The sequence below is a fragment of the Tamandua tetradactyla genome, chromosome 2, assembly GCF_023851605.1.
Source record: "Tamandua tetradactyla isolate mTamTet1 chromosome 2, mTamTet1.pri, whole genome shotgun sequence".
Classification (NCBI taxonomy): domain Eukaryota; kingdom Metazoa; phylum Chordata; class Mammalia; order Pilosa; family Myrmecophagidae; genus Tamandua; species Tamandua tetradactyla.
In genome coordinates, this window is record NC_135328.1 from 223420938 (window position 1) to 223446469 (window position 25532).

The 25532-nt window shown below is 61.1% G+C and overlaps 2 protein-coding genes and 2 pseudogenes across 5 annotated transcripts; 3 read left to right on the plus strand and 1 right to left on the minus strand.

The window, feature by feature from the left end:
• Positions 1-710: 710 nt before the first annotated feature.
• On the plus strand, positions 711-9964 carry TMEM240 (transmembrane protein 240). The gene is made up of 5 exons (XM_077151598.1): positions 711-806; positions 923-1029; positions 4169-4377; positions 4615-6550; positions 6787-9964. Exons 1-4 carry the CDS (start codon positions 750-752, stop codon positions 4761-4763), a joined length of 522 nt encoding a protein of 173 aa, XP_077007713.1. The 5' UTR covers positions 711-749; the 3' UTR covers positions 4764-6550; positions 6787-9964.
• Positions 5507-22668, minus strand: LOC143675050 (ATPase family AAA domain-containing protein 3A). Of its 4 annotated transcripts, XM_077151594.1 has the most exons (17): positions 22395-22668; positions 16400-16476; positions 15994-16095; positions 15687-15746; positions 15246-15315; positions 14940-15105; positions 14237-14306; positions 13118-13273; positions 12228-12284; positions 11797-11922; positions 11590-11714; positions 11384-11435; positions 11044-11114; positions 10527-10694; positions 9265-9373; positions 6116-6302; positions 5507-5789 (listed from the first exon to the last, which is right to left on the minus strand). In XM_077151594.1, the coding sequence occupies exons 1-16, from the start codon at positions 22588-22590 to the stop codon at positions 6159-6161; spliced, it is 1749 nt and encodes a 582-aa protein (XP_077007709.1). In that variant the 5' UTR covers positions 22591-22668; the 3' UTR covers positions 5507-5789; positions 6116-6158. The 4 variants fall into 4 exon arrangements, 3 of the variants coding, with proteins under 3 accessions (XP_077007709.1, XP_077007708.1, XP_077007710.1); XM_077151593.1 differs by having other exon boundaries at positions 5507-6302; XM_077151595.1 differs by lacking the exon at positions 22395-22668 and adding an exon at positions 21909-22142 and having other exon boundaries at positions 5507-6302.
• Positions 15996-19333, plus strand: LOC143675052 (uracil-DNA glycosylase pseudogene; annotated as a pseudogene).
• On the plus strand, positions 19349-19813 carry LOC143675054 (small ribosomal subunit protein eS25 pseudogene; annotated as a pseudogene).
• Positions 22669-25532: the final 2864 nt, after the last annotated feature.

A 25532-nucleotide genomic window follows, 5' to 3' on the forward strand; every position in this document is an offset into this window, starting at 1 on the left:
CCCCCGCCCGGGTGGGCTCCAGGCCGCCCCCACGCCCGCCTCAAGGCCACGTGGCTTGGCCCTGGATTGGCCTTACATGTTCTGGGCCAGAGGCGCTAGCCGGCAAGGCCAAGGGCTGACGGTCGCCACGGGCTTGGCGGCTGCTGGGCGAGCCGAGCTGGGGGTGGGCCGCAGCTTCCCTCCCGGGGGCCCAAGCGCGGCACCTGGGCCAGGCCTGACGCTTGGGGGCGGGGCCTACAACCGCGGCCCCGAGGGGCCCCCCGCCGCCATCATGGGGGCTCCCCGAGAGCGGGGCAGAGGAGTCGCGGTCGCCGCAACCCGTGCCCTCCCCGCGGCTCGGGCCCGGCGGCCCGGCGGGCACGCGGCGCGGTGCTCCCGGGAGGCGGAGGAAGGCGGGCGGGCAGCCGGGAGGAGGGCGGGCGGGCGGGCGGGGGCCTGCGCCGGGAGCCGAGCGGAGGGACGACGGCGGGGCGGAGCGGAGCGCGGCGGCGCGGCGAGCGCGGCGGCCCGGCCGGAGCGACCCCAGCAGCGCGGCCCCGGCGCACCCCCCGCCGCGGGCCCCCCGCCGCGGCCCCGCTCCGCGCGCCTCCTCCCCCCGGCCGGCGGCGGGATTGCCGCAGGCGGGCGGCGCGGGCCCGAGGAGGCGCTGACCTTTGCGGCGGCGGCGGGGGCTCAGGCGCGGGCCGGGGCCGGGGTGGGGGGGCGCCGGGGCCGGGGGGCGGCGCTCCGGCCCGGCCCGGCCCCGCCCGATGCCCATGAGCGCGAACACCATGATCTTCATGATTCTGGGGGCGTCCATCGTGATGGTGAGCGGAGGGGCCCCCGCGCGCGCCCCCGGCCCTCCCGCCGCCCGCGCGCGCCCCCGCCCCCTCCGGGCCCCTCGCGGCGCCGCCCCGCGCTGACCGGCCATGGGCCCTTCCAGGCCATCGCGTGCCTGACGGACATGAACGCGCTGCTGGACCGCTTCCACAACTACATCCTCCCGCACCTGCGGGGCGAGGACCGCGTCTGCCACTGCAGCTGCGGCCGGTGAGTTCCCCCGCGGCGGGCACGACACGCGCGTGACCACACGCGGCGCCGACCGGGCCACCTAGGCCCGAGGGGCTGCGGGGCGGGGGCGACACGGCCAAGTCGGACGCGGGGGCGCCGGGGGGGGGTTGGCAGGCCGCCAGGCCCCGGCCCGCACGCGCCGCCCGCCCCGCCCCGCGCCCTAGCTCCCCGGGGGCCGCCGCAAATGAGCGGCAGGGTGGGAAGCGCCAGGCCAAGCCCCTCCCTGTGCCGCGGAGGAAACTGAGGCCTGAGGGCCCCGCGCGCGCTCAAGGTCACCCAGAGAGCAGGGGGGCCAACGCTGCGCACGCGGATGGGGGGCTTGTCCGCTCCCCGCGTGTCTGTTCGTCCATGTATGAAATAAACCTCTTCCCCCGCGCATGTGTGTACCGTCTGTGCATATACATGTGCGTCCACGCACGCACGGGGCACGCACGGCCTCGCCCCCCAGCCCTCCCGGGTGACCGCCTCCCCAACCAGGCCGACGCGCGGGTGGGCGGCGCTTGGGGCTGGAGACCTGCCCGCCCCCCACCCCCCTCACCCCCTGCCAGTGCGGAACCCCTCGCCCGGCCCATCCCGCCCTGCACGCCCCGCGGGACGTGCGGGCACGGAGGGGCCGGCGAAATGGCAGCGCTGTCAGGGCCTCTGAGCCTGTAGCCGGGCGCCCTGAAAGGAAGCGTGCAGAGGCGCCCGCGGGGCCCTGGCGAGACCCTCCCAGGGGCTGAGGGCGCCGCACCCGGCCTGCCCAGCTCCGGATCCGTTGGCGAGGCGCGTGGCTCCCTGCGGGCGGCCTTTGAGCGCCGAGCGCCCACGCCGTGGGGTGAGGGTGTGGTGGACAGAGGCGGACCTGCGGGCACGTGCATGGGTGCGTGTGTGCACACACGTAGGTTCAGGGTACACGCGGGGCCCTGGGGACATGGCCCAGCTACCCCCGGGGCCAGGCAACGGGGGTGGGGGGGTGGGGGGGGGCTGCCTGGATCTGCAAAGCAGACTCACACGCGTCTGCATCCATGTCCAAGGACCACAGCATATTGACCCCATCCTTGTGCGCGCCGGGTACCTGGATGTCACTCAGTGGGGCACAGTCGGCGTGCGTCCATGTGGGTGCTACGGGGGCTGGGCCCAGGACACGCTGCCCTCAGGCCATCCGCGGGTTACTGGAGCACACTCCTTGCCGCAGTGGGCTCTGCCCTTGATGCACACAGCCCTGGCTTGTACGCGCCTGTGCACAGAATTTTATAGAGGCCGTGTGTGTGAAGTACAGCTGCAGGTGTGTTGCCGGGGCAGTGTGTGTCCACAGGGCACTGGGCCGAACTAAGTCTGGGCTCGTGGCTGCAGCACATGTGGGTGCCTAGAGGGCTGAGCATGATACACATGCTGTGTCCTGTGTCCCGTGGTGCCATGTCCCATGCATGTGACCTGCATGCACACATCAACTACCTGCAGATGGACTCAGCACGTGGGGTGCAGCCAGGACACCTGTATGAACAGGTCCCAGACGAGTGTGCTGAGGCCAGGTGACTGCTTCCACGTGTGAAGCTCCTCCCCCACAGTGTCCCCAGTGGCTTGACTTGAAGAAGGGGGTCAGCGAGGAGGAAGGGAAAGGACTGGCAGTTCTGGGGGGACACTCTGGGTACTGGACCGCAGTAGGTGGCTGGGGCCAGGGGCCTTGCAGGCTGCCAGGGGCATTTCTGATTTTCTGGGCGACCTCGCTGAGCAGCTTTGCAGGCACGGGACATTGGCCAGGGAGGGCACAGGAGATTGGGCACAGGTGCGGCAGGACCGGCCTGCGGGTGACTACCGGATGACTGACTTGGTCCTGGGGCAGCACTGCCCATGGGCGTGAGGGAATGCGACTGGTAGGGGGGAGGATACACTTTGGGGCACGGAGGAGAGCTCGGCTGGGGTGGGTTCCCAGCCCTGCTCAGCTGCAGGGAAGCTGTGGGGAGAAGCGGCTGGGGGCACAGGAGCTATTCTGGGGCGGGTGTGTGAGGCGTTGCAGCTCCCACGTGGAGATGACAAGCAGGCGGCAGGAACTGATTCTGGAGCTCAGCCTGGGGGCGGCGCGGAGGGAAGTGGGTAGGGGCGTGTGAAGGGGGGGCGGCCGGCAGGCATCTCTGGTGAAAGGGGGGGAGCAGAGGACAGGGGGAACCCAAAGACCACTGTGCTGTCGCAACATTTTGGTAGGGGCCAGGGAACCCCAGGTGGCTCCTGTGCTGTCCTGGGACAGCCCACGGCGCTGCAGCACCCACGGCCACTGCCCCAGCTGGGCGCTCCATTGGCGGCATGGGGGAGAGGTGGGATGGGGCAGTGAGGCTCGAGTCTGCTCTCCAGGGCTGCAGGCGCCTCTCCGAGACTCGGAGGCCCAGCAGGCTTCCAGGAGGAGGTGTCCAGCCAGGACAGGGAGGGAGTGGAGGCGTCGGCCAGCCGGAAGGCCTTGGGGAAGACCCAGGGGCCTGGGTTCTGGAGGACAGCAAGAGCCTCACTGCTCTTGTGAGTTAACCCAGGGGTCTGGGTTCTTGGAGGGTCCCTGAGGGTGACAAGGGGCAGGGGCGTCCTGCAGTGTCCCAGAGTCAGGGACCAGGCTTGGCTGCACCCGCGGGCTGGCAAGGGGGGCTTGTCCCAGGACCCTGCTCGGGAATCTGGGACCGCAGCAGGGTGAGGGGCTCCGCGGTCCGGCTGGGGGAGGCAGGTATGGACATTGGCCGCGCGGGGGGCCTCTCCCCAGGAGGGGGTGCGCAGAAGGGCCGCCCCAGGAGGGCCTCCGGGAGGTGGGAGGAAGAGGAGCTGAGGAGGGCGCAGGGCGTAGCGCAGGCTGGGTCCGGGCGGGGCAGGAGGCGTCGTTTAGCGCGGTCAGCGAGGGGCCGGCGCGCGGGGAGGGGTGCGCGGGAGGGCGGCGCAGAGGGCGGGCTGCCCCGGGCCTCCCCTCCTCCCGTCCCAAGAAGACCGGGAAGGCTCAGTCCCACAGGGCCCCGGCGCCAGGGCCAGGACCGCGGCCGTCCAGGCAGGCCCAGGACAGGGCCGCTGTGGCAAGCGGACCCGGTTCCGGCTTCACCCCCAGAGGGCCGGTGGACGGGGGACGGGCTGGGGCGAGAGTGCCAGCCCGCCCTGCCGCCCCCAGGCACCACGTGCACTACGTGATCCCGTACGACGGAGACCAGTCGGTGGTGGACGCCTCGGACAACTACTTTGTGACGGACAACGTGACCAAGCAGGAGATCGATCTCATGCTGGGGCTGCTTCTCGGCTTCTGCATCAGCTGGTTCCTGGTGTGGATGGACGGCGTCCTGCACTGCGCGGTGCGCGCCTGGAGGACCGGTCGGCGCGACGGTCAGTGCAGCTTTCGGCCCCGCCCACCACCTCCCTGGTCCCACCCCTGCGCCAGGCCCCGCCCATCGCCGCCTCGCCCCAGGCCCCGCCCTGAGCGCCCGCCTCCCCGCAGTGCGGCCCTCCCCCACCCGGCCCCCACCCCGGTCCCCGGTCCCGCCCTGAGCACCCGCCCCCCGCAGTGCGGCCCGCCCCTGGTCCCCGGCCCCGCCCCCGCCCTGAGCGCCCGCCTCCCTGCAGACGGCGCGTGGAGCTGGCTGCCCCGCTTCTGCAGCCTGCGGGAGCTGGGCCGGCGGCCGCACAGGCCCTTCGAGGAGGCGGCGGGGAACATGGTGCACGTGAAGCAGAAACTCTACCACAACGGCCACCCCAGCCCACGGCACCTCTGAGCCCCGCGGCACCCCCACAGACCTGAAAGGACCTTTGCGGACCCGGGCCGGGGTGGGACTGGACGGTGGGCGGCCAAGTTCCGGCCCAGAGGCGTCTGCACTGGAAGGTGCTCTCTTCTTTCCTTTTTATAAAGGGGGTTTGGGGTGGGGTCTCCCAGACTCACCTGGGAACATGGGCAGGCGAGGGGCACGCTCACCCCTCTGCCCGGTAAGTGCTGGGGATCCCGGGGGTGGAGCACAGGGCCCCATGGCCCCCGGCTGGGTCAGGGGCTGCCCTAGGGGCGTGGCCAGCAACTGCTCTGTGAACACAGTGTCTGTCCTGTGCATCTGTGTCCATCCTGGTCTGTCTGTATGTCTGTGTTCACAAGGCCAGTTCTGGCAGGGGGCAGTGCGGGTCTTACAGGGAAGGGGTCTGGGACCCCAGCCTCACAGGTACGACCCAGCAGCAACGGTCTGCACCTGGAGCCTGGGTGTGATGGGACAAGTGTATCCCCAGACCACAGGCAGGGTGTGTGTATGTGCGTGTGTGGAGGGGCCTCGGAGGGCTGGTTCTGGGTCTAGCAGCAATAAGGCCACCAGCCTGCCCCACCACGGGGGCACCCCACTGTGACCTCCACACCCTGCCATGGTCAGTAAACTTTCCAGAGAGCTCTGCCTGTCTGACTCTTCCTTCGCCTAAGGGTAGAGGGATCCCCAGCTCCCCCTAAGCCCTCGCGCCAGCCACTGGGTACAGGAGCCTTACGTGCAGATTCAGATGTTTTATTAGGTTCTGGGGATGCGCCCAGCTGCCACCATGGCAGAGGCTCACCACCCACTAACGAGGCGGTACCAGGACAAGGGTGTATGGCTGCTGGACACTTGGACACCCCTGGCCAGCCCATCCAAGGTCCAGGCACCCTCCTCCAGCCCTGTGGCACCCCAGGCATCACGCCAGGTGGACACTGCAGTGCCATCAGCAGGCAGGCAGGGTTCTCAAAGCACACATCCCATCCACAGGTCCCGGCTGCAGGGTCACGCGGCCACGGGCTTTGTCCAGCCAGGTAATGCCAAGGTGGAGACAGCTGGGGTAAGGGGTGAGCTGCTGCCACCCACAGGCCCGACCCATGCCCTCCACACCAGCTGCAAGGCCCTGCAACTCATCTCCCTGAGGACCAGTGTGACCCCCTTTTCCCTACCTCCAGGCCAGGCAGTCAGGGTGGAATGGGGGTCCAGGGCTCCACCGTCCCCTGGGAAGAGGCCTGCCTGGGCCCCCCCGCCCCCAGACAGACACTGCAGCAGCTGGACAGTCACGAGACCCTTAGCACAGGCTGGGCTGGGGGCTCAGGGATTCACAGGGTGCACAATGAACTGACCCAGCACCCCTCCAGGTGTGTGTCTCTGCCATGCCCCAGGGACTCAGGGGAGCTGAGCCCTGCTGCCCTCAGGCCCCTCCACCTTCAGCCACTGTGTCTTCTGCTGGTGCTGCTGAATGGCGTCCTGCACGCGCGTATCCATCATGGCCTCAGTGAGGACACCGTCCTCTGAGGCATACGCCATGGCCTGCAAGAGGAAGGATGCTGTGCACGGCATGCGCCAGGGAACCCGACATGGGACCACACAGCCCCCCATCTGTGTGGAACAAAGCCCCATCTACTGGCACAACCTGGGAACAGTCCCCCACACCTCCTGGCCACCTGGCCACACCAAGACCCTTCCAGCCCCAAGCACTGCAGTAGTTGCGGGATCCGGTGCAGAGGATGGGTGGGCCGGCTGAGGAGTTACCACCGGGAAGCTGAGGACCCCAAAAGGTTGGCAGCCCCGGGTGGCCCTTGGCCAGCACCTGTGCCTCCCACTTGCCCCAACACCCACACACCCGCTCGCCCTGGGGCCATGCTAGGTTCCTCAGAGGCTGCAAGCACTGAAAGCCCAGGGCCCACCAGCTCCTACTCAGCTGCCACCCAGCTGCTGGGGTGGGAGCCTGGGGCTGAGTTGGAAACCCAGCTCCGACCTGGCTGCTGCTCAGGGGGACTCTGCCTCCCAGCAGGGTTCCTGGAACTGTGCGTGCACTCCACACCCACTCCAGCCGGGGGACTACCACGACTTCGCTGAGACCCCAGCTGGCCAGCGGCTGCAAGAGACATTGTGGGCACAGCCCCCCCTGCTCACCCCAGCACTGCAGCTGCCCTATATACCAGACCTTCAGTCCTGACTGTGTGTGGCCTTCTGAACCCACCTGCCGGGGGTGGCTTTCTCCAGGGCACCTGCCGGCCACACCCAGGCCTGCCCACATGCCCCAACCTAGCTGCTGCTCAACCTGAGGCCCCACCCTCAGGACACAAGGGCCAGGTTGGGGCCCGCACGGGCACTGGATGAGTGAAGTCTTCAGGCCTGTCCTGAAGGAGGCAGTGCGTCCTGCCGGGGGGGACAGAGGGAGGAGAGGGAGACGCACAGCCATGGAGTGGGCCATGCCCCTCACCTACCAAGCACATGTCCTACGAACAAAAAGGCTGAGCCCCTCCATGCCCTCCTCACCCCTGTAGGTCCCCACCTGCCTACCAACAGCCTCACCCGCCATGGGGCCCACGGCTGTCCACACCCATCCATGGACTGGCATCACTGGGCTTGCTCCTGGGCCCTGGCACGTGTGCTCCCCAGCCAAGGGTCCCAACAGCCCCCAGTGAGCCCAGGCCTTCATGCCACCCTGCCCCAGATGCCTGGGAGACCCACACGGTGCCGAGTGTGGGTCACTGGCTGCAGAGGGGAACAAAGGGGAGCAGGGACTTGCCATATGCCCCACTGCCAGGCCCTGCAGTGTGCAGGACCAGATCCATCTGCACGAGCCCCGGGTCACCCTGAAACTCCTGTCCTCCTGGCGCGTCCGGAGCACCTGAGCGGCCCTGGGCAGGGTGGGCAACGTGCAGGGAGCGGCCCCAGGCCTGCGGGTCCAAGCCCCACTCTCCGGGCCCCTCAGGGCACAGGTCAGGCACAGTCCCAAGGGGCTGGGGGGCTGGGAAAGGTGGCAGCTACCCCCCATGCAGCTCCATTGCCACGCACTTGTCCACCCCCAGCCAGGCCTCTGCTGGCCGTCCAGACCCTCCCAGGGAAGCGCCGCGGGCCCACTGGGAGCTCAGGGAAGGAGCTGCGCAGAGGCCCAGGCAGGAGAAAATGGGGGCCAGAAGGGCCCAACGATGGAGATGCTGTGCTGCAGGCGGGCGTGGTGTGTGGCTCTACAGCACAGGCCAGGGGTCCTGGAGGGGGCACGAGGCAGTCCCTCGGCCCTGAGCCCCCAGGCCTGCGAACAGTATGGGAACCGTCAGCGGTGGGACCGTGGGCAGGGCAGGGGCAGCTGCAGGGGTCAGGGCTGAGGTGACAAGCCCACAAGGACACACATCCGGCACCCGGCACCCCGCGCCCCGTGACCCTGGTGGAAACACCAACACGCAGGCATGTGGAAAGTAATGAGAATCTGCAAATTCTATCAGAAATGAGGACATGTGCCAAGCTGCATCTGTACGACAAGAAAGCGGAGGCCCATGGCCCCACACCAACCTGATGCGAACCAAACAGACCCCCCAGGGAAACGGGAGGGGCTGTGCCTCCTGCCTCTCTTTTGAAGAACTGCGGCTACGCTAAGAGGAAAACAGCAAGCAGCCCTCAGCCCCAAGCTGGCTCCCGTGACAGCCCCCAAGGCCGAGGCTTGGCGGGGACAGGAAAAGGGGCATCGCGTGGCATGCCAGGCTCCCAACCCACCCACGTGGCCAAGCCAGAGCCCTGCTCACTGTGCTGGCCCGCTCCACTCCGAAGGAGAATCTACCTCAACTGGCCCCACATACCCACCCTGGGGAAGCCATGGGGAGCTGGGCCTGCAGCCGCCCCTCCCCCAATGAGGATTGCCACCGCCCAGTAGGGGGTGCTCGAGGTTGGGGTTGTTTGTCTCAGCAGCGCCGCCTAGCTCATCCGGGCTCATGGACAGCTGTGCACCCATGTTTCTCTCCAGACCAAATAGAAATTAAAAAAGCCTCTCCCACCACTGGCTGCCAGTGACCTCCAGCAATCTAGGAAAGATCACGTGTACATCCACAGGTACATGTGGGTCTTAGATAAGCAACTTACGCTGGAGCCCATGATACCCGCGAGCCCTCACATCCAGACCGTGCAGTACTGAGACGCCGCCTGGGACCCCTGCGGCAACTCGCCACGGCAGAGACCATGTCCTGGTTACATCTCTCATGGGTCCCCTGCTGAGACAGCTACACCGCATTTCCCCCACCCCTGGCTGCAGAGCATCCTGTGCCATCGGGCCCACATGCCTGTCTGGACAAACCTCAGCCTGCCTGTGGCCTTCTGGACGGCAGGTGGCTGCTTCCCGAGATGGGGACCACTGGGGCCGAATCAGTCATCCAAAGCCCCAGCATCTCCCAGGCAACAAAGTATGGCCAGTGGGTCTATGCACAAGCTGCCCCCAAGCAGTCCATGCTAAGGGCCACCTCCCCCTGGTGCCTGCCGGCCCGCACCATCTCACCTGCCAGGCCACAGCAAGCTGGGAGATCTCCCGGCCCGACATGCCCTCTGTCCGTTGGGCAACCTCTGAGCACTTCTTCCCATAGTCAAACTGGGCCAGCTTCAAGCGCCTGGAGACAAAGGGTTTCCAGAGTAGAGCCACGGCCAGGCCAGAGGCCCAGGGCACACACAGCACGGCCAGGGCAGGCAGCCAAAAGCCAGTGCTCCTGGAGGCTGCTGCTGCCCCCTCAGCACCCACCTGGCCCTCCACCCCTTAGCTCTCACGCACTGGCCCCGTCTGGAGCTCTGTCTGGAGCTCATAATGGGTCCAGTGGGAGCTGGGCTGGAAAGGGTGAGGCCAGGAAACTCCCTGACAACCTCCAGGGCTGGAAGTCCAGCCTTCTGCCTGGCTGTCCCCAAGGGCAGGGGCTGCAGCCCCCAGGCACACCTGCCACCTGCCCCTTCCCAGCGCTGGAACCACACGTGGCAGTTACATCTCCGGAAACAGAACTGCCAGGTGAGCACGCAGGTGACCCGGGAAGCAGACACAGCAGCTCCGAGTGAAAGCCAGTCGTCAGTCCTGACCTACGGCGTGCCCATCCCTCTGACCTCAGCACTTTGGTCAGAGAAAAAATCGTCATGGACTGAAACCAAGGACACCAGGTGGGAGAATGCTGGCTGTGGTGGAGCGAGACTGAAAGCCAGCACCAAGTGCCGCCAAGCCAGGGGGTCAGGGTCAGCAAGAGAAAGGGGGAGGTGGGAGGGTGGGTGATGGGGGTCAAGGACAAAGGCTTCTCCATGAGCCGCCGTGAGCTGCTGTGCAGCACACTCTGCTTTCCTGGGGTGCGGGCCGCAGAGGGGTCCTAGCCCAGGGAGCTGCCCCCCAGGCCCCCCCCCCCGGGCAAGGCGGATGGCCCTGCAGGCTGTACACAGTTGAGCGGGGTGTGAGGGCTGCACGAGAATAACAGGCAGCCCCCAGGCTGCTCCCTCACGGCCCAGGCACTTGGGGCCTCCACGCCGCAGGAACGTGGCAGTGAGAAAGAGCACATGGGTCACACCTGGGTGGGTGGAGCAAGTGCAGGGGAGGGGGCAGCAGGGCCTCCACAGGGGGCAGGAGCCGCACTGGAAGTCCTGTGGAACAAGGGGAAAGGACGCAGCCTGGCCAGTGGGTCACAAGCCCGTGACCTAAACCCAGGCCCAGGCAGCAAGGACAGATCTGGAGGGGGCGTTCACAGATAGGGTGGGGGAGGGTGGCGAGGGGCCAGGGCAGGGGTGGACACTTACTGCTTCCCTTCCGTGGCTGGCTTAAGAACATACTTGTCAAAATACATCCTCACCAGGCGCTCCCGCTCCTCCCGCTGCGGCAGGCCGAAGCTGACCATCTCGTCGATGCGGTCGTTGATGGCCCAGTCGAACTGCTCAGGCTGGTTACTGGCCAGGACAAGCATGAACCTGCGGCCAAGCCCAGGAAGAAGCAATCAGGGGCGCTGGGACCCCAAGGCCGCAGAGCCCGGCTCCCCTCCTTGACAGCATGGGGGTGAGGGTCCCAGGAGCCTGCAGGGGGCCCTGGGGAGACCCTCCCCACAGGTTTTCTGAGTAGCACCCTCCTGGGCCTTCGCAAGGAGCCTACCCCAAAAGCCTGGGCTGCTCGGCAGAGACCTCAGCATACCATGCCTCAGTTTCCTCCTCTGCACTGTGTAAACTGGAGCTCTGAACACCCCCATACGCCTGAACCTCCGAGCCAGACCCCGTTCCCTGAACCCACCTACAACCCCTGCACATGCCCCCACCCCCTCCTCACTTGCTGCTGTGCTGGCCCGTCCTGTGCAGGAAGGCGTTCAAGGCGGCCCGCAGGTCCTCACTGATCTTCTCCTGCAAGGGGGTCCTGGCAGGGTGAGGCGCCCACCAAGGGGGAAGTCCAGGAAAGGGGGCCGAGGCCTCGGCTCTCCCAGATCCCCCTGCAGCCCGCCGAGAGAGGCCATTGGGGCGCCCATGCGACCAGAGTGCACGTGGACACTGAGGCCGGCTCTGTCCTCCCAGGAGCATGAGACAGGGGCTTGGGGCACACAGCCCTCTAGACACCACACCCGTGTGCAAAGGTCCACAGCTGCCCTGCGGCCAGGATTCCCGAGGACACTCACAGTTGCTCGCTTCCTGAGGAAGGCATCCGCTTCGTCCACAAACAGCAAGAGGCTAAGAGGGGAAGGCAGCACGTGAGTGCAGGAAGGTAGGATGGGGAGCAGGGGAGGCTGGCGTCGCCAGAGGAGCTGGAAAGAGAGCAGGCAGTGGGCAGGAAGGGCAGCGGGCAGGGCAAGCAGGGGGCGGGGGGGCAGGCAGCCCCACTCACCCATGCCGGCTGGTGCTGGCCCAGTCAAAGACCTTGTGCACAGCAGTCACGCCCTCCCGCCCCATGGGAGCCACGTCGCCGCCCGTCATGATGGCGTAGTCCATGCCCGAGTGCAAGGCAAGTTTCTGGGGGGGCAGGCAGTGACCATGGGGCTGCGAGCCTCCTTCAGGCCACCCCCCGTTGGTCCCAGCTGGCAGCCCCACCCACCTTGGCAAACAAGGTCTTCCCCGTGCCGGGCGGGCCATGCATCAGGACGTTGCGGTAGACACTCCGGTTCCTGCGCGTGTTCCTCGTGGCGATGGCGATGTCTCTGACGCGCGCCTCCAGCTCAGGCTGCCAGGGGCACGTGTGGGTCGTGGGTGCCTGTCCTACAGCCCCACCCCATGCACGCTTGATCTCTGTTGTGGTGGCTGCCCCGCAGCTCAGGAAGAGGCTTGGAGGTGAATCCCAGTTTCTGGAACCCCAAGGACCATCCCAGGTGACCCTCAGAAATGGGAGGACAGAGCCCGGCCTGGCTGGGGCCTCACTCTCCTGACCCCAGGGGCAGGCCGCTGCCCCGAGGGGAGAAGGAGGAGGATGGGTGAGGCCGGGGCCCACTGGGTCTGAAGGACGCTGGACCCGTAGCCACGGCCACTTACACTGAGGACGACGCCCTCCAGTGCGTCCTGGGGCTTACTGAGCAGCCGCCTGCCGACCTGCAAGGGGAGGGCTGTGGTCGCCACGGAGGCCAGCACGGCATGAGCCCAACCCTGGAGGCCCACCCCAAGGATTGGTCAGTGCCAGGGACCCCTCCCCCCCCACACACAGGACCACCGGGACAGCAGGGGACCCTGGACTGTGGTAACACGGGAGACAGTGATGGCCATGCAGGGGTGCAGGGGCCAGGACCTGGTGCGCCCAGGCTCTCTGTGGGCTGGACCTCCAGGTCCTCTCCACGGAGGTTTCTGAGAAACGAAACACAGCCCGTGGAGGGAACCGAGCACGGCCGTGCTGGCATCAACCACCCCCCAGAGGAGCCTGTGCGGCCCCACAAGGGGTCGAAGCAGCCCCAGCCCAGAGCCCCGAGACGCGCAGGGCAGGCAGAGCAGGCCATGTCTGGGCTGGGGAAGGGGAAGAGCAGAACGAGCACGTGTCTGACGTCAGGAACACTGGAGCGGGACGGCGCAGAGACCAGGGAGGCGTGAGCCGGGCAAGTCCCTGCAGGGACGCTGACGGCAGCATTTTGGGTGCGAACAAGACCCTCCAGCACGTAAGAAGACCGGAGTGGGGGGGCTCTGTTCTAGGACTAGGGGAGCACAGAGTGGCACTGGGGTGCAAAAGCAGGGAGTGAAGGGGTCAGAGGGTACCATGCAGGGGCCACCGGTCAAGAATGAAGGGAAAGACTGGGGGTGGAACGAGGGGTGTAGGGGTTGCCGAGTAAGCAGCAGCCACTGGGCATGGGTCTCGCGGTGCAGGGCAGGACTGGGGGGTGCGGGCCGCAGGGGCAGGAAGCCGGAGGTGCAGCAGGTTCAGGGCTGGGCTGGCGCACCTGCAGGGGGTGTCGCAGGGCCTCCAGGATGCTGAGGCGGGATGTCTCCCTCACCAGTGAAGGCCGCCCCAGCCGTGCCTCTACGTAGCGGCCAACGACAGTGGTGGCGCTCTTGGCCGAGTAGACACCGAGAGCCAGCAGCGTCAGCCCTGCCACCTATGTGGAGGGGAGGCGGCATGTGGAGCACAACGTCCTGTATGCGGCTCCCCAGGTGCCCCAGCAGTCCCCCGACTCCCCCAGAAAGGGATTGCCGTGGGGGGGGGGGGGTATGGCCACAGCAGGGCCCTGATCTCAGGGCAAACCCATCTCCTGGAGGTTGACAAAGCACTGGAAGGACAGGCAGCTGCACTAGGACCAGGGCGGCCTGCAGGAAGGCCCTACTCCTGCACAGCCAGGCCAGACCCCAGCACTCCCAACAGGAGGAGGCCGAGGACACAGCATGGAACCAGAACCTACGGCGTCATCAGCACTGAACACCTGCCATGTGCCAGGCACTGGCGAGACGGTAGCTGCCCAGGGGCTCGCAGGAGGAGGAATGTACGGCAGACCTGAGGCCCAGCCTGCCTCCCCTAACCCGGGTGGACGGGCCCTTCCCCTGACCTCAGGCCGAGCAGCGCCCCCAAGGCCACCTCCTCGGCCCCCAACCCTGCTCATACCCACCGCCCAGGCAGAGAGACTGAAGGGGACACCCTGACCCTCACGCACCCCTGCCTGGCTATGACGTCACCTAGAAGCCTGCAGGCCTGTCCCTCTGGTTGCTTGTTAGCTTTGTGCCCTCATCAGAGCACGACCCTCTCAAGCAGGTGCTGAGCTGGACAAGCCCTGGCGGTGAATACAGCCAGTAAAGGACTCGCCAAACAAGAGGATTTAAGGATGCACAGCTGACATGGGCAGCCAGGACAGTGGTGCCCACAGCCTCATGCCTGGCATACTGAGGAGCATGAGCTCTTCTCCTCGAGTTCCAGGAGGCGGGCCAGACGGGAGGATGGCAGCACAAGGCCAGGTCCGGCAGGCTGGCACCCCTTCCCCCAGGATCCCTGGGCACCCCAAGGCCTTCCCTGGCCAGCAGGATGGGGCGAGGCCCACCCTGGCCCATAGCCCAAGTGCCCAGTGCTTTACCGTGGTGGTCACTTTGTCCCAGTCTGTTATGAAGGCATGGAACCCGTCTCCAAACAGGGTGCCGGCTGTCCTGCGCAGGACAGGTGGGGACAGGACAGGTTGAGATAGGGACAGGTGGAGACGGGGGACAGGGGAAGATGGGGACAGGTGGAGATGGGGACAGGTTGAGACCAGGTTAGTTGAGATGAGGGACAGGTTGAGATGGGGGACAGGTGGAGACAGGACAGGTGGAGACAGGGGACAGGTGGAGATGGGAGAAAGGTGGAGACAGGACAGGTGGAGAAGGGGGACAAGTGGAGACGGGGGACAGGTGGAGACAGGACAGGTGGAGATACGGGACAGGTGGAGATGGGGACAGGTTGAGATGGGGACAGGTGGAGATGGGGGACAGGTGGAAATGGGACAGGTGGAGATACGGGACAGGTTGAGATGGGGGACAGGTGGAGACAGGACAGGTGGAGATACGGGACAGGTGGAGATGGGACAGGTGGAGATGGGGACAGGTGGAGATACGGGACAGGTGGAGATGGGGACAGGTGGAAATGGGACAGGTGGACACAGGACAAGTGGAGACGGGGGACAGGTGGAGATGGGGACAGGTGGGAACAAGTCAGGTGGGGACAGCGGTCAGTGGCTAGAAAGTCAGGGGCCCCAGGAATGCGCCCCAGACGCCAAGCGCCATGGCCAGTAACGCCTGCCTCACCGCAGGGACTCCAGCACAGTCTGGCGGTGCTCGGCGGCCCGCAGGCGGATCTGCTCACGAATGAGATCCGCGTTCTCCCGCTCAGCCTTGGCTCGGGCGAGCGCCTCGGCCTCGACCCGCATCATCTCATTCTTGTGCCGTAACTCCATCTCCCGCTCTACGGTTGCTGTGGGGGACGGTACTCAGCCCAAGGAGCCAGAGTCCGCACTGCGGAGCAGTGTTTCTTGGGGACCAGAAATGGCCCAGCAGCCCCCACCCTGAGCAGTGGCCCCCAGGCCCTTCTCAGCAATGCTCCCGATGCTGTACCTCGTCGGATCGCCTCCTGCTTCTGCACGGATTCCTCCTGCTTCCGTAAGTTCTCCTCATTGAGGAGTTGCTTGGAGGAACCCACAGAGAAAAGGAAATGCTCTGAAAGCAGGAAATTAACACCACCCAGAACCAACCCAAGAGGAGCCGCTGCTCCAGGCCTTGCTTCCAGGCTTGCCTCCATGGGATCTGAGTGTCCCTGGGGCAGGCACCCCTGGCCCGGTGGACTGCAACCCCTGCCCATTCCCAGGAGGGGGCCACCTTGCAGGGACCATCAGGGCAGGCCAGGGGCCTGGAGGCCGTGCACACCCGTGTTCACGTGCACAATTTAAGCTCCTTCAGGGCGTGGCACAAGCTACTGGCAAAACAGATACCATGCTGCCCCCTGAACCCCAGGCTCTCAACTGGGCTCTCATCATCTGCCAGGGGGGCCTGGCTCACCTGCTGCCTCAGCTGGTCCTCATAGCGCTGCCGGGCCAGCTTGTCCTGGTACTGAGCCCGCTGGGGAGGAAGAGAGGCGTGAGAAAGACACCCACAGTGGGGGTGCCGTGGGGCCAGACCAGGTGACCTGACCCGAGCGCCACCAGAAGTGAGGGCCCTCTTCCAAAAGCAGGACCCAGCATGCCCCCATCACACCCAGCACAGCACTGAGACTGGCAATGCAGGGTCAGCAGAGGATGAGATGCCTCTCAGACCCCAGCGTGCGTAGAGCTGCTCCTGAACCCTGCAGTGCCCTGCGTGTCCTTACGGCCTGGTGCTGCCGGGTCTCCTCACTCAGGGTCTTCCTCCTCTCCTCGGCCTGCACGCGGATCTGCTCGCTCTTCAGTTGCTCCACGGCGGCCTCGTACTCCTACAGAGCACAGTGCTGCTGCAAACCCAGGGCCACCCGGGAACCACGTTCATCCACACTCCCTACCCACGCCCACACCGGCCTCAAGCCTGTCTGCACAGGCTATGGCAGGTCACCCCAGAGCCCTGACATCCACTGCCTGGAGCCTGCACTTGCCTATGTTCTCTGCAGGCTCCAGCATCAAGGGTCCTGCAGAGCGCAGAGAAGCGAAGCCAGATGAAATCATGTTGGTCCTGCCTGCCAGCTGCACACCCAGAGTCCCGCTGTCCCAGTGGACACCCCATCACCCCACAGCCCCACTCACTTTCAGCTTTGACTGCTGCTCCAGCTGCAGCGTCTGCTCCTGCATCTGTGCGAGACTCAGTGCCTCCTTGGCGTGGCCTGCAGGAAGAGTGACCCATCAGAGCAGCCGAGCTGGGCACTCAGGCTTGAGGGCCTCCTGGGACCTCGCCCAAGTGCAAGCTGCCATTCCTTGCTTGGTCACCACCCATCCTCCCCGCCCCAAGCCACTGCCCTCCTCTCATTCCACACGTCTGCTCGACCCCAACATTCAGGAGGCAGCTCCACAGTGGTGGTCGTTTCCGAGGGAAACAGAAATTCAGTCACCAGATACAGCGGTCTCTGTGCTTTATGTTATGCAAATCTGTTTTTTAAGTCACGTACGGCCCGAATAAAAAATAAAACTAAATCAGAAACAAGCAAATAAGCCTGGCCTGGCAAGTCTGCAAGTGCACACACACAGGTGGATGGTATTCCAGCTGCACGGATATAACATTCCCTACGTAAATTCTGACCATAAAGTGGAACTGACAGACATCGACGTTCGGGTGTCTGAACAACACCTGGCCTCCCACTTTCTCTGGCTTGTAAAAGCCCCAGACCAGCTCTTTCAAATTTCCCATGGCGACACAGTTCTCCTGTACACTGATAGTTTATCATCAAAATCTTCAGACATAGGGCGCCATTTGCAGACCGCCGCAGTCCCGGGTTGGCGCGCGTTCCCTCCCTCCTCAGCTCCGGGATGATCGGCCAGAAGACCCTCTACTCCTTCTTCTCTCCGAAGCTCGCTAGAAAGAGACGCTCCTGCAGCCCCGAGCCCGCTGACCAGGGAATTGGCGTGGCGGCAGCTGTAGCTGAGGAGAGCGGGGATGCAGTGGCCGTTTCCACCAAGAAGGCCCGGACCGGGCAGGGCGAGCCCGGCACGCTGCCCTCCTCGCCGCTGAGCCCCGAGCAGTTGGTCCGGATCCAGAGGAACAAGGCCGCGGCCCTGCTGAGACTCGCAGCGCGCAATGTGCCGGTGGGATTCGGTGAGAGTTGGAAGAAGCAGCTGAGCGAAGAGTTCGGGAAACCTTATTTCATAAAGTTAATGGGATTTGTTGCAGAAGAAAGAAAGCATCATACTGTTTATCCACCCCCACACCAAGTCTTCACGTGGACCCAGATGTGTGACATAAGAGATGTGAAGGTTGTCATCCTTGGACAGGATCCATATCATGGACCCAATCAAGCTCATGGGCTCTGCTTTAGCGTTCAAAGACCTGTTCCACCTCCACCCAGTTTGGAAAACATTTATAAAGAACTGTCTGCAGACATAGAGGGTTTCGTTCATCCTGGTCATGGAGATTTATCTGGGTGGGCCAAACAAGGTGTTCTCCTACTCAATGCTGTCCTCACAGTTCGCGCCCATCAAGCCAATTCTCATAAGGAAAGAGGTTGGGAGCAATTTACCGATGTAGCTGTGTCCTGGCTAAATGTCAACTTGAATGGCCTTGTCTTCTTACTCTGGGGCTCTTATGCTCAGAAGGGCAGCGCCATTGACAGGAAGCGGCACCACATGCTGCAGACAGCTCATCCATCCCATTGTCGGTGTACAGAGGATTCTTTGGATGTAGGCATTTTTCTAAAACCAGTGAGTTGCTGCAGAAGTCTGGCAAGAAGCCCATCAACTGGAAGGAGCTGTGATCCTGAACTAAGAAGGATGGTCTTCTTCAATGTTTTCTGAGAAGCTGGTTTTGAAGAAATTGTCAGTTGTGGAGCTGAATTCAAAAATAATTTCTCTAGTAATTGTTAAGTGCGCTCAGGAAAACTGCCATGAACCAGGCTGCCTAGGAAGGGCAGCTCTACCTAGCCAGAAACAGCAAAGTCTGTTTCTGTGACTGTTGATCTTTGTAGCATGGCTTTGGCCTAAAATACGCTGCCAGTGAAATTTCTGCAAAGCCAAATACTGGGTCAAATACTCCTCTTTTCAGCCGTCCTCACCTCTTACCTCTAGGGTTAAGGAGAATATGCACCTTCTTGGTACAGCCAACAATTTGGTTCCTGCTGCTACTTACTTTTCTCTGGTAGATGAGGCTTTAGGTTCATAAGGTATTTGTTTGTTTTTAGAAAGATAGCCCCCCCCCATGCCCAGCCCTGCTTTACACACTTAGCAGTGTAAATGACCCACTGATTTTTTATTTTTTTTTTAACAAGGGGTTAATGGTTTCCTCATACATTTATACCGAGATAGAGTTTTTTAGGACTATAAATTGCCAAATACTGTTTTTTATGGACTGGAATCACTTTGGGGCATTTTTTTTTCTACAACACCGGAGACTTACTTTTTTCAAAAATATGTATATTTTTATCCTTTAAGAGAATCTATTAGGTCTGCACCTCCATCCAGACTTTGTTAGAGTTGCTGTTTTGCTGTTAACTGAGTTAAAGAGTTAACCTTGTGTGAGTTTGGTAATAAATGACTGTTGAAGTTTCAAAAAAAAAAAATCTTCAGACATAAAAACACTGGAGGAGAGGGCAGGCCACGGTGGCTCAGTGGCAGAATTATTGCCTGCCATGCTGGAGACCAGGGTTCAATTCCCAGTGCCTGCCCATGCAAAAAAAAAAAAAACACTGGAGGAGAACAAATATCGTTTGATCTCACTGATATGAAAGCATGGAGTGGGGATAAGCAATGGGAAGTTAAGGCTTAAAATGTACAGGCTCCAATTCAGACTGATGGGCCTGTTTTGGTAATGGCTGGTGGTGGTAGCACGATACCAGGAATGTAATTACCGCCGCTGGAATATATTTCTGGAAATAACTAAAATGAGACGCTACACTGTACGTACGGTAGTAGAATAAGATTTCTTTTAAAAAACCCACAGAACAGCAGTATACAAACAGCGAACCCTTAAGGTGAGCCTATAGTTAATGGTACAATTATTAAAAAGCGCTTTTGTGGACATCTTAGCAAGGCTGCAGCGGCAACTACTGCTCTCTGAGCTTCGCGATGCCGCCCAAGGGCGACAAGAAGGATGCCGGCAAGTCGGCCAAGAAAGACAGAGACCCAGTGAACAAATCTGGGGGCAAAGCCAAAAAGAAGAAGTGGTCCAAAGGCAAAGTTCGGGACAAGTTCAATAACCTCGTCTTGTTTGACAAAGCCACTTACGACAAACTCTGTAAGGAAGTTCCCAACTACAAGCCTATAACTCCAGCTGTTGTCTCTGAGAGACTGAAGATTCGAGGTTCCCTGGCTAGGGCAGCCCTTCAGGAGCTGCTTAGTAAAGGACTTATCAAGCTGGTTTCAAAGCACAGAGCTCAAGTAATTTACACCAGAAACACCAAGGGTGGAGATGCCCCAGCTGCCGGTGAAGATGCATGAACAGGTCCAACCAACTGTACATTTTGAAAAATAAAAGTTCATTAAATCAAAAAAAAAAAAAAAAACAAAAAAAACCAGCGCTTTTGTCAGTTGTAACAAATGCTCCCACCACTGCAGGGGGCATGTAGGATGTATCTGGGGATCGTGCTGTATGCCTGATGGTTCTGCAAACCCACAACTTCTCTAATAAAAGGAAACAACACTACAGGATGGTCCGTGAGCACCACCTCCCCACTTCTAGAGTGCCCACCCAGGCCCCCTTTTTGCACACCCATCCCTGTGCCCACCAAATAACTGCACCATCTTCTCATTGCTCACTGGCTATCACCTTTCTGCAGGTTTCTGTCTCTTTGGGAGGTGAAGTGGCCTGACAGTGGAACACTGTGGGGGCTGCCTCTCAGAACCCCCCATGCAAGACTCTTCGCTGAGTTGCCGGTGACTGGAGAGGCCTGGGCATGCAAGGACCAGCCTCGAAGGAGAAGCAGTAGCAGGAAAGACCCAGTTCCCTATCCCAGTCACCTAGCAAGCTCAGTAAGCCGCAAGCCCAGGGCTAAACAGATGGCAGAGAGCCCCTTTCACAACTCCTTCTCAGGCTGGGGAAGAGTGGACAGCTTGCATCTCATTGCCTGCCCCAAGAACAGCGAACAGGAATGGGGTCACAGTCCAGTACCTCGAGCTGGGTCTTGGCTGCTCATTAAACTCCTGTGATGGCAACCTAAGTTCATCTGCGGCTGTTCTCTCAACTGAAATTGAGCAAGTGTAATTCCCTCCCACCCATCCACGCCAGACGCCTGGAAGAATGAATGGGAGGAAGCACGGAACTGTCCAGCAGAAGATGGCAGGCTTGGACAGACCAGGCAGGCCTCAACCTCACGGCCACAGGAGTGGACAAGCTGGGCACAAAGGAGGCTGGGAACAGAGCATCTAGCTGAGGACAGGTGTGCAGGGGCCTCAAAACACCAAGAGAAAGAGAAAGCTTTGGGGGTGGAAGGGCAGAAGGCCAGGGAGAATCCCATCTCTCCCACTAGAAGGGAGTCCAGCACAGAGAGCAAGAATGAAAACAAAAACGAGTCCTCACTGTGGACAAAATCCATGGGATGTGGAGACTGAGAGATGGGAGGGAGAGAGGACCACACCTCCACGCCAGAGGTGCCAGAGCAGTCGGCAGGATGCTGCTTGGGGAGAGGAAACTCCAAGGCACTGAGGACTGAGGTAGAGACTGTTCCACGGGCACAAACTCCGCAAGGCCAGGGCAGGGAGACACAAGTATCGACAGGATGTAGGGGGCTCCTCATTTCCTCCCCCAGGCACACCCAGGTTGTTCACGTGGGTTATTCACTGATTGTGAGACATAGGTCAGCTTCTGAGAAACAAACATTCTAAGGCTGGGGGTAGCGTGTGAAACCCCATAAGAGCTGGGGCAGAAAACACTTAACAAGAAATTTTGTTGGCACATGCCAGAAACTCGCCATCAACTCGCGTACCATGAATCCTCAGCCACTGTTTTCCCAATCCAATCTGAATGTTTTACATTATGAAGAGAATTATGTGATAAACCTAAACAAACCTAGCTGGGGAGTGGGGACTCGGCCTATCTAGAATGTCCTGGGCCTAGGGCCAGATATCTGAATGTCCTAGACGTCACTAAGGGCCTGAAGCCAGGCATAGAGGCCACCGCCATGGAAGTTCTTGGAGGTCCTTGGGGAAGCAGAAGGGCCTGAGCCCCAAAGTGAAAGGCCCCCTCACATCCTGAAAACAGAAAAGCTCGCTTTCTAAATCCTTATTACCAAAGACTCGCTATAACATTTCCTTTGAAAAATGGTTCCTCTGCTTAAACAAACAAGACTTGAAAAACCATTGTACTCATTCCACAAATATTTAATACTCATCCAGTGCCTTCTTCCTCACAAGTTCTTAAACACAGGACTGACACAAATGGCTAAAGCCACAAGAGAAAGGAATGTTGGGAGAAAAGGACACAGGCTTGGCTCAGACTATGTCACTGCTGCCGCCTTGGAGACTCTGCATCAAGAAGGTCATGAGGCTGAGGCAGTGAGACTCTGCCACCAGAAAGCTAGCGCTTTCTAAGTACACCTGCCTACCAGTCAGATTCTAGGAAAAAGAAATATGATCCTTAAGTGCGAACCACCACGAGACAAACAGATCTTCCGACCTGCTCATGCCTTTCCAGGTCCCACGTGGAGGCACCAAGCAGAAGGAGCCCCCAGCCCTGCACTCCTCAGTAACTGAAGACCAGGTCCGAGCCCAGCATCTGCTGCCTGGAACCACGAAGTCACCTCGCCTCGGTTTCTCACCTGAAGTGCTCCTACAAATGGGAAGTCGGGCAAGAGAGTGACAGACGGTCCTGAACCTACCTACAGGCAAGACGGTTCTGGCCAAGCTGACTCTGGGAAGCTACAGCTTCCTCATCGGGAAGGGGGGCTGGTGACAGCCACTTAACCACCGAGCGCTAAGCCCACTCAAAGGGGAAAGGACCCCAAGCTTTCCAGCCCACTTGGCTCTCAAAGAACGTCGGCTCCGCGCCCCGTGGAGGAGCCGCTCCTGCTCCAGAGCTCTCCACCGCCCAGCCCCCGCCCTCCAGCCCAGGCCTTCCGCGAACCCCGCCCCGTCCCAGTCGGCCCCGGCCCACCGCACTCACGCGAGTGCTCCAGCTCGCGCGCCGCCTTGGCCGCGCGCTCCAGGCCCGTCGGGTCAAAGTTGCTCCATTTGTCCTTGGCCGCCGGCCGGTCCCCGGCGCCGCGGTCGCCCCCGCCCTCGGCCGCGGGTGGCAGGGGCAGCGGGGAGCCCGCGCCCTCGCCTGTGGGGCCCTTGTTGATGCCGAAGAGCCACGACATGGCACAGCGAGCCTCGCGACGTCGAACCGCGGGACCTGAGCGCGAGCGTGGTTCCGAGCAGCCTCCACGCGCCGCACAGCAGCGCTCAAAGGCACTGCGCAAGCGCTACACACGCCCCTTCCTCCCGGCGTCGGAAGCTGGAGACCACGTGCCACGAGCCGGGCCTCAGATTGGCCGCGAGGACACGGCGTCCCTCGGCGTGCGCCGCGATTGCCTGAGCAGACGGCAGGGGGCGGGGCGAGGCGAGGTGCCCCTTACGGGTGCCGCGCGGAGCCAAGAGTGCGGGGCGGGCGTGAGTATGCCCGGCCGTGCGTCACTTCCGCCCGGTAAGGCGGTGTCGCGTTGCTACGGGCGCCCGGCTGCGTTCCCCACGTGGCGGCCGCGGAGGGCCCGGCGCTTCGGGAGCGGGGACGGCGCGGCCAGGAGGCCGCTGGCTGCGGGAAAGCCCCGCCCGGGGGCGCCCGGGTGTGACCCCGCTCCCCAGACCACGTGGCCTGTCCCCGCGCGGACACGGTATCCCCCCTCCTGGCCGAGAGCGGGCTGGGCCGTGCGGGGACGAAACCCGCGCGGGGCCGCCCAGGGGCTTAGTCAAAGCGCGTCCAGTAGGCGCCGGATAAACTAAAGGTGGAAGCGCCGTCCCAGGGCAGGGTCCGGTAACTGTCATTCACGTGAAGGAAATTGAGGACAGCCTCTCCCCATCTTTGGGGTCTGGGCAAACTGCAATGGTGGGTGGTCGTAGGATCCCTTGTGTCACCCAGAAGTGACCCACAGAAGGAGGGGAACGGAGAGCTCTAGCCCGGAGATACGGAGAAGCAGAGCTGTTCCGGGGGGTCCCTGGACCAGATAAGCCCTGAGACGCAAGGGGCGTCTTCAGAACATCAGTTAGCCCCATCCCCTACCCCATATCATGGACAGCCCTTTCCAACGGGAAAAAGTTAGAATGGGCAGAGCCCAAATACCCCTAAGCAGTGGGAGAAAGATCAAAGCTGATGGTGGAGTTAGATAAAGAAGGTCGGAGTATGAGTGCTGAATCATACTGGTATTTCTTTTAGTCTCCAATTCCTTTGAGCAGCTAGAAGTAAAACCCTAAAAATGTGGAATTGTAGCCCAAACCAAACCTTGAAATCTGTTTTACAACTAATTGTTGTGGTGTGCTTTGAAATTTATTGCTTTTTTGGATGTTATTTTCCACAAAAAAGAAAAAAAATTTTTTAAAAAAATACCACCACAACAAAAACCGTCAACCCTTTACAAATACATATAGAAATGCAATGCAAAAAAAAGAAAGTGGGAAACCCTGTTTGGGGATTTTCCAAGTGAAAACTCTTGAAGGCGTGTTTGGGATGTTTTGCCGAACACCTAACTCATCAGTTCCTTTCTTTTCTACCATGTATCTATGGAACCAACTTTAACCAAAGTTAAGTTTGCATACTGACACAGTCCTCTTAGAATATGAACCTTGACAAATGCAATCAGATGTCCCTTATGGTAGAGATCTGTTCCCTGGACACAGTCTCTGGACCGCTATTTCCGTGAGACGTTACGCTTCCGTGACTTTGCTCGTATCGTCCTCTCTGCCAAGGACGCCCTTCATTGCTGCATTAAATCCCCCATGTCCTCAAGGCCACCTCCAGTGCCAACTCCCATGCATCATCCTCTTTGACGCTCCTTCAAGTAGGTCTCCCACACAACCTGACAACTGCACTTCCTATTGAACGACACCAGAGAGATATCGCCATAGCAAACTCATTGTTGTCCCCAAACTAAAGAATGAACAAAGGCTGATGAGCATCTCCAAGAACGAAGCACGCCACCGCCACTAACTGCACAACTCCAGGGAACCATGTTAATGTGGCAGTCTAGAAGCAAAGCACCCTCTACATACAACAAACATAACGTGCATGATGCCTCCTGGAGCAGCCTCCTGTACTTATTCATGGCCCTACTGCCCCCTGCTTAGCCATTTTCACTGATGGCTATGCTGCCCAGGACTCAGCAGAGCAGGAGCATACAAATGAAGTCTGAAGTGAAGAAAAGAAGTTGGATCTGTGGTTTCCATGGGAGAAACTGAGGCGAGGAATGGACTACACACTGGCCCAAATGTAATCTAGGCGATATTTCCCAAAGTGTACTCCACGGATGCTTGAGATGTTACATAAGAATAAGATTCCAGGTCAAATTAAATTGGAACTTTCTGAAAGGTTTTAAGATATGAGGTATTTGAGAGAAAGGAAAGTAGACGAAAGGATTGTAAATGAGCGTGCTTTATTGGGCTGTGCTGCTGGGCAGAGCTCACCAAACCCAAGAGGGAGTGAGGTGAGGCTGCTCACGGGCTTTGGCGAGTGCAGTTTTTAAGGGCAGGGGTTAGGTGATGACATGAAAGGGGAGGCACATTAAACAAAGGATTATTATGCTAGTGGGATGAGCAGCAGAGGGTTAGATGTCTGTGAATAGATGTTTGCTACGCAGACCTTGGTTGTAGCGGTTCACCTCCCGTTCTGGAGTGACGTCATGATTCCAGCCATAGAGCCCTCCCTTATTCCCCCGACCTAACACTTCCCAAAATTTCTTAGAGCATGAATGCAAATACTCTTTTGCACTGTCACCTTATAAAGTGAGAGTAGAAAGGCAATAATTGGGAAAAGAGTCTCCCAATCTCATTTGCCCATGGAACCTATTTTTGTAAAGCATCCTTGTGGCTTTCTGAGAAACACAGAAAACAAGAAAAAGATGTGGTTTCTGACCATTTTCAAGTAAATGTCACAACACCTCACGTCAATCTGAATGCCTCACATGAGGCCCATAATAGTTGACTCTGAATGGATTACAGGAGGTTTGTGAATAAACTGAAATTGCATGCGAAAAAAAAAGCAGAGCAGTGGCCCTTTCCCAAGCCCCTGAGAGGAGGAGGAGGCCCAGTCCAGCTCCTGGTCACTGGCCAG

Coding starts and splice junctions, on each gene's coding strand:
- LOC143675050 (XM_077151594.1), bottom strand. CDS start 22,590: ATGTCGTGGCTCTTCGGCATCAACAAGGGCCCCACAGGCGAGGGCGCG. Junction 15,316..15,686: donor AGGACCAGCTGAGGCAGCAG/GTGAGCCAGGCC, acceptor GGTTCCTCCAAG/CAACTCCTCAATGAGGAGAA. Junction 11,436..11,589: donor GCCAGCACCAGCCGGCATGG/GTGAGTGGGGCT, acceptor TTCCCCTCTTAG/CCTCTTGCTGTTTGTGGACG.
- TMEM240 (XM_077151598.1), top strand. CDS start 750: ATGCCCATGAGCGCGAACACCATGATCTTCATGATTCTGGGGGCGTCC. Junction 807..922: donor TGGGGGCGTCCATCGTGATG/GTGAGCGGAGGG, acceptor GGGCCCTTCCAG/GCCATCGCGTGCCTGACGGA. Junction 4,378..4,614: donor GAGGACCGGTCGGCGCGACG/GTCAGTGCAGCT, acceptor GCCTCCCTGCAG/ACGGCGCGTGGAGCTGGCTG.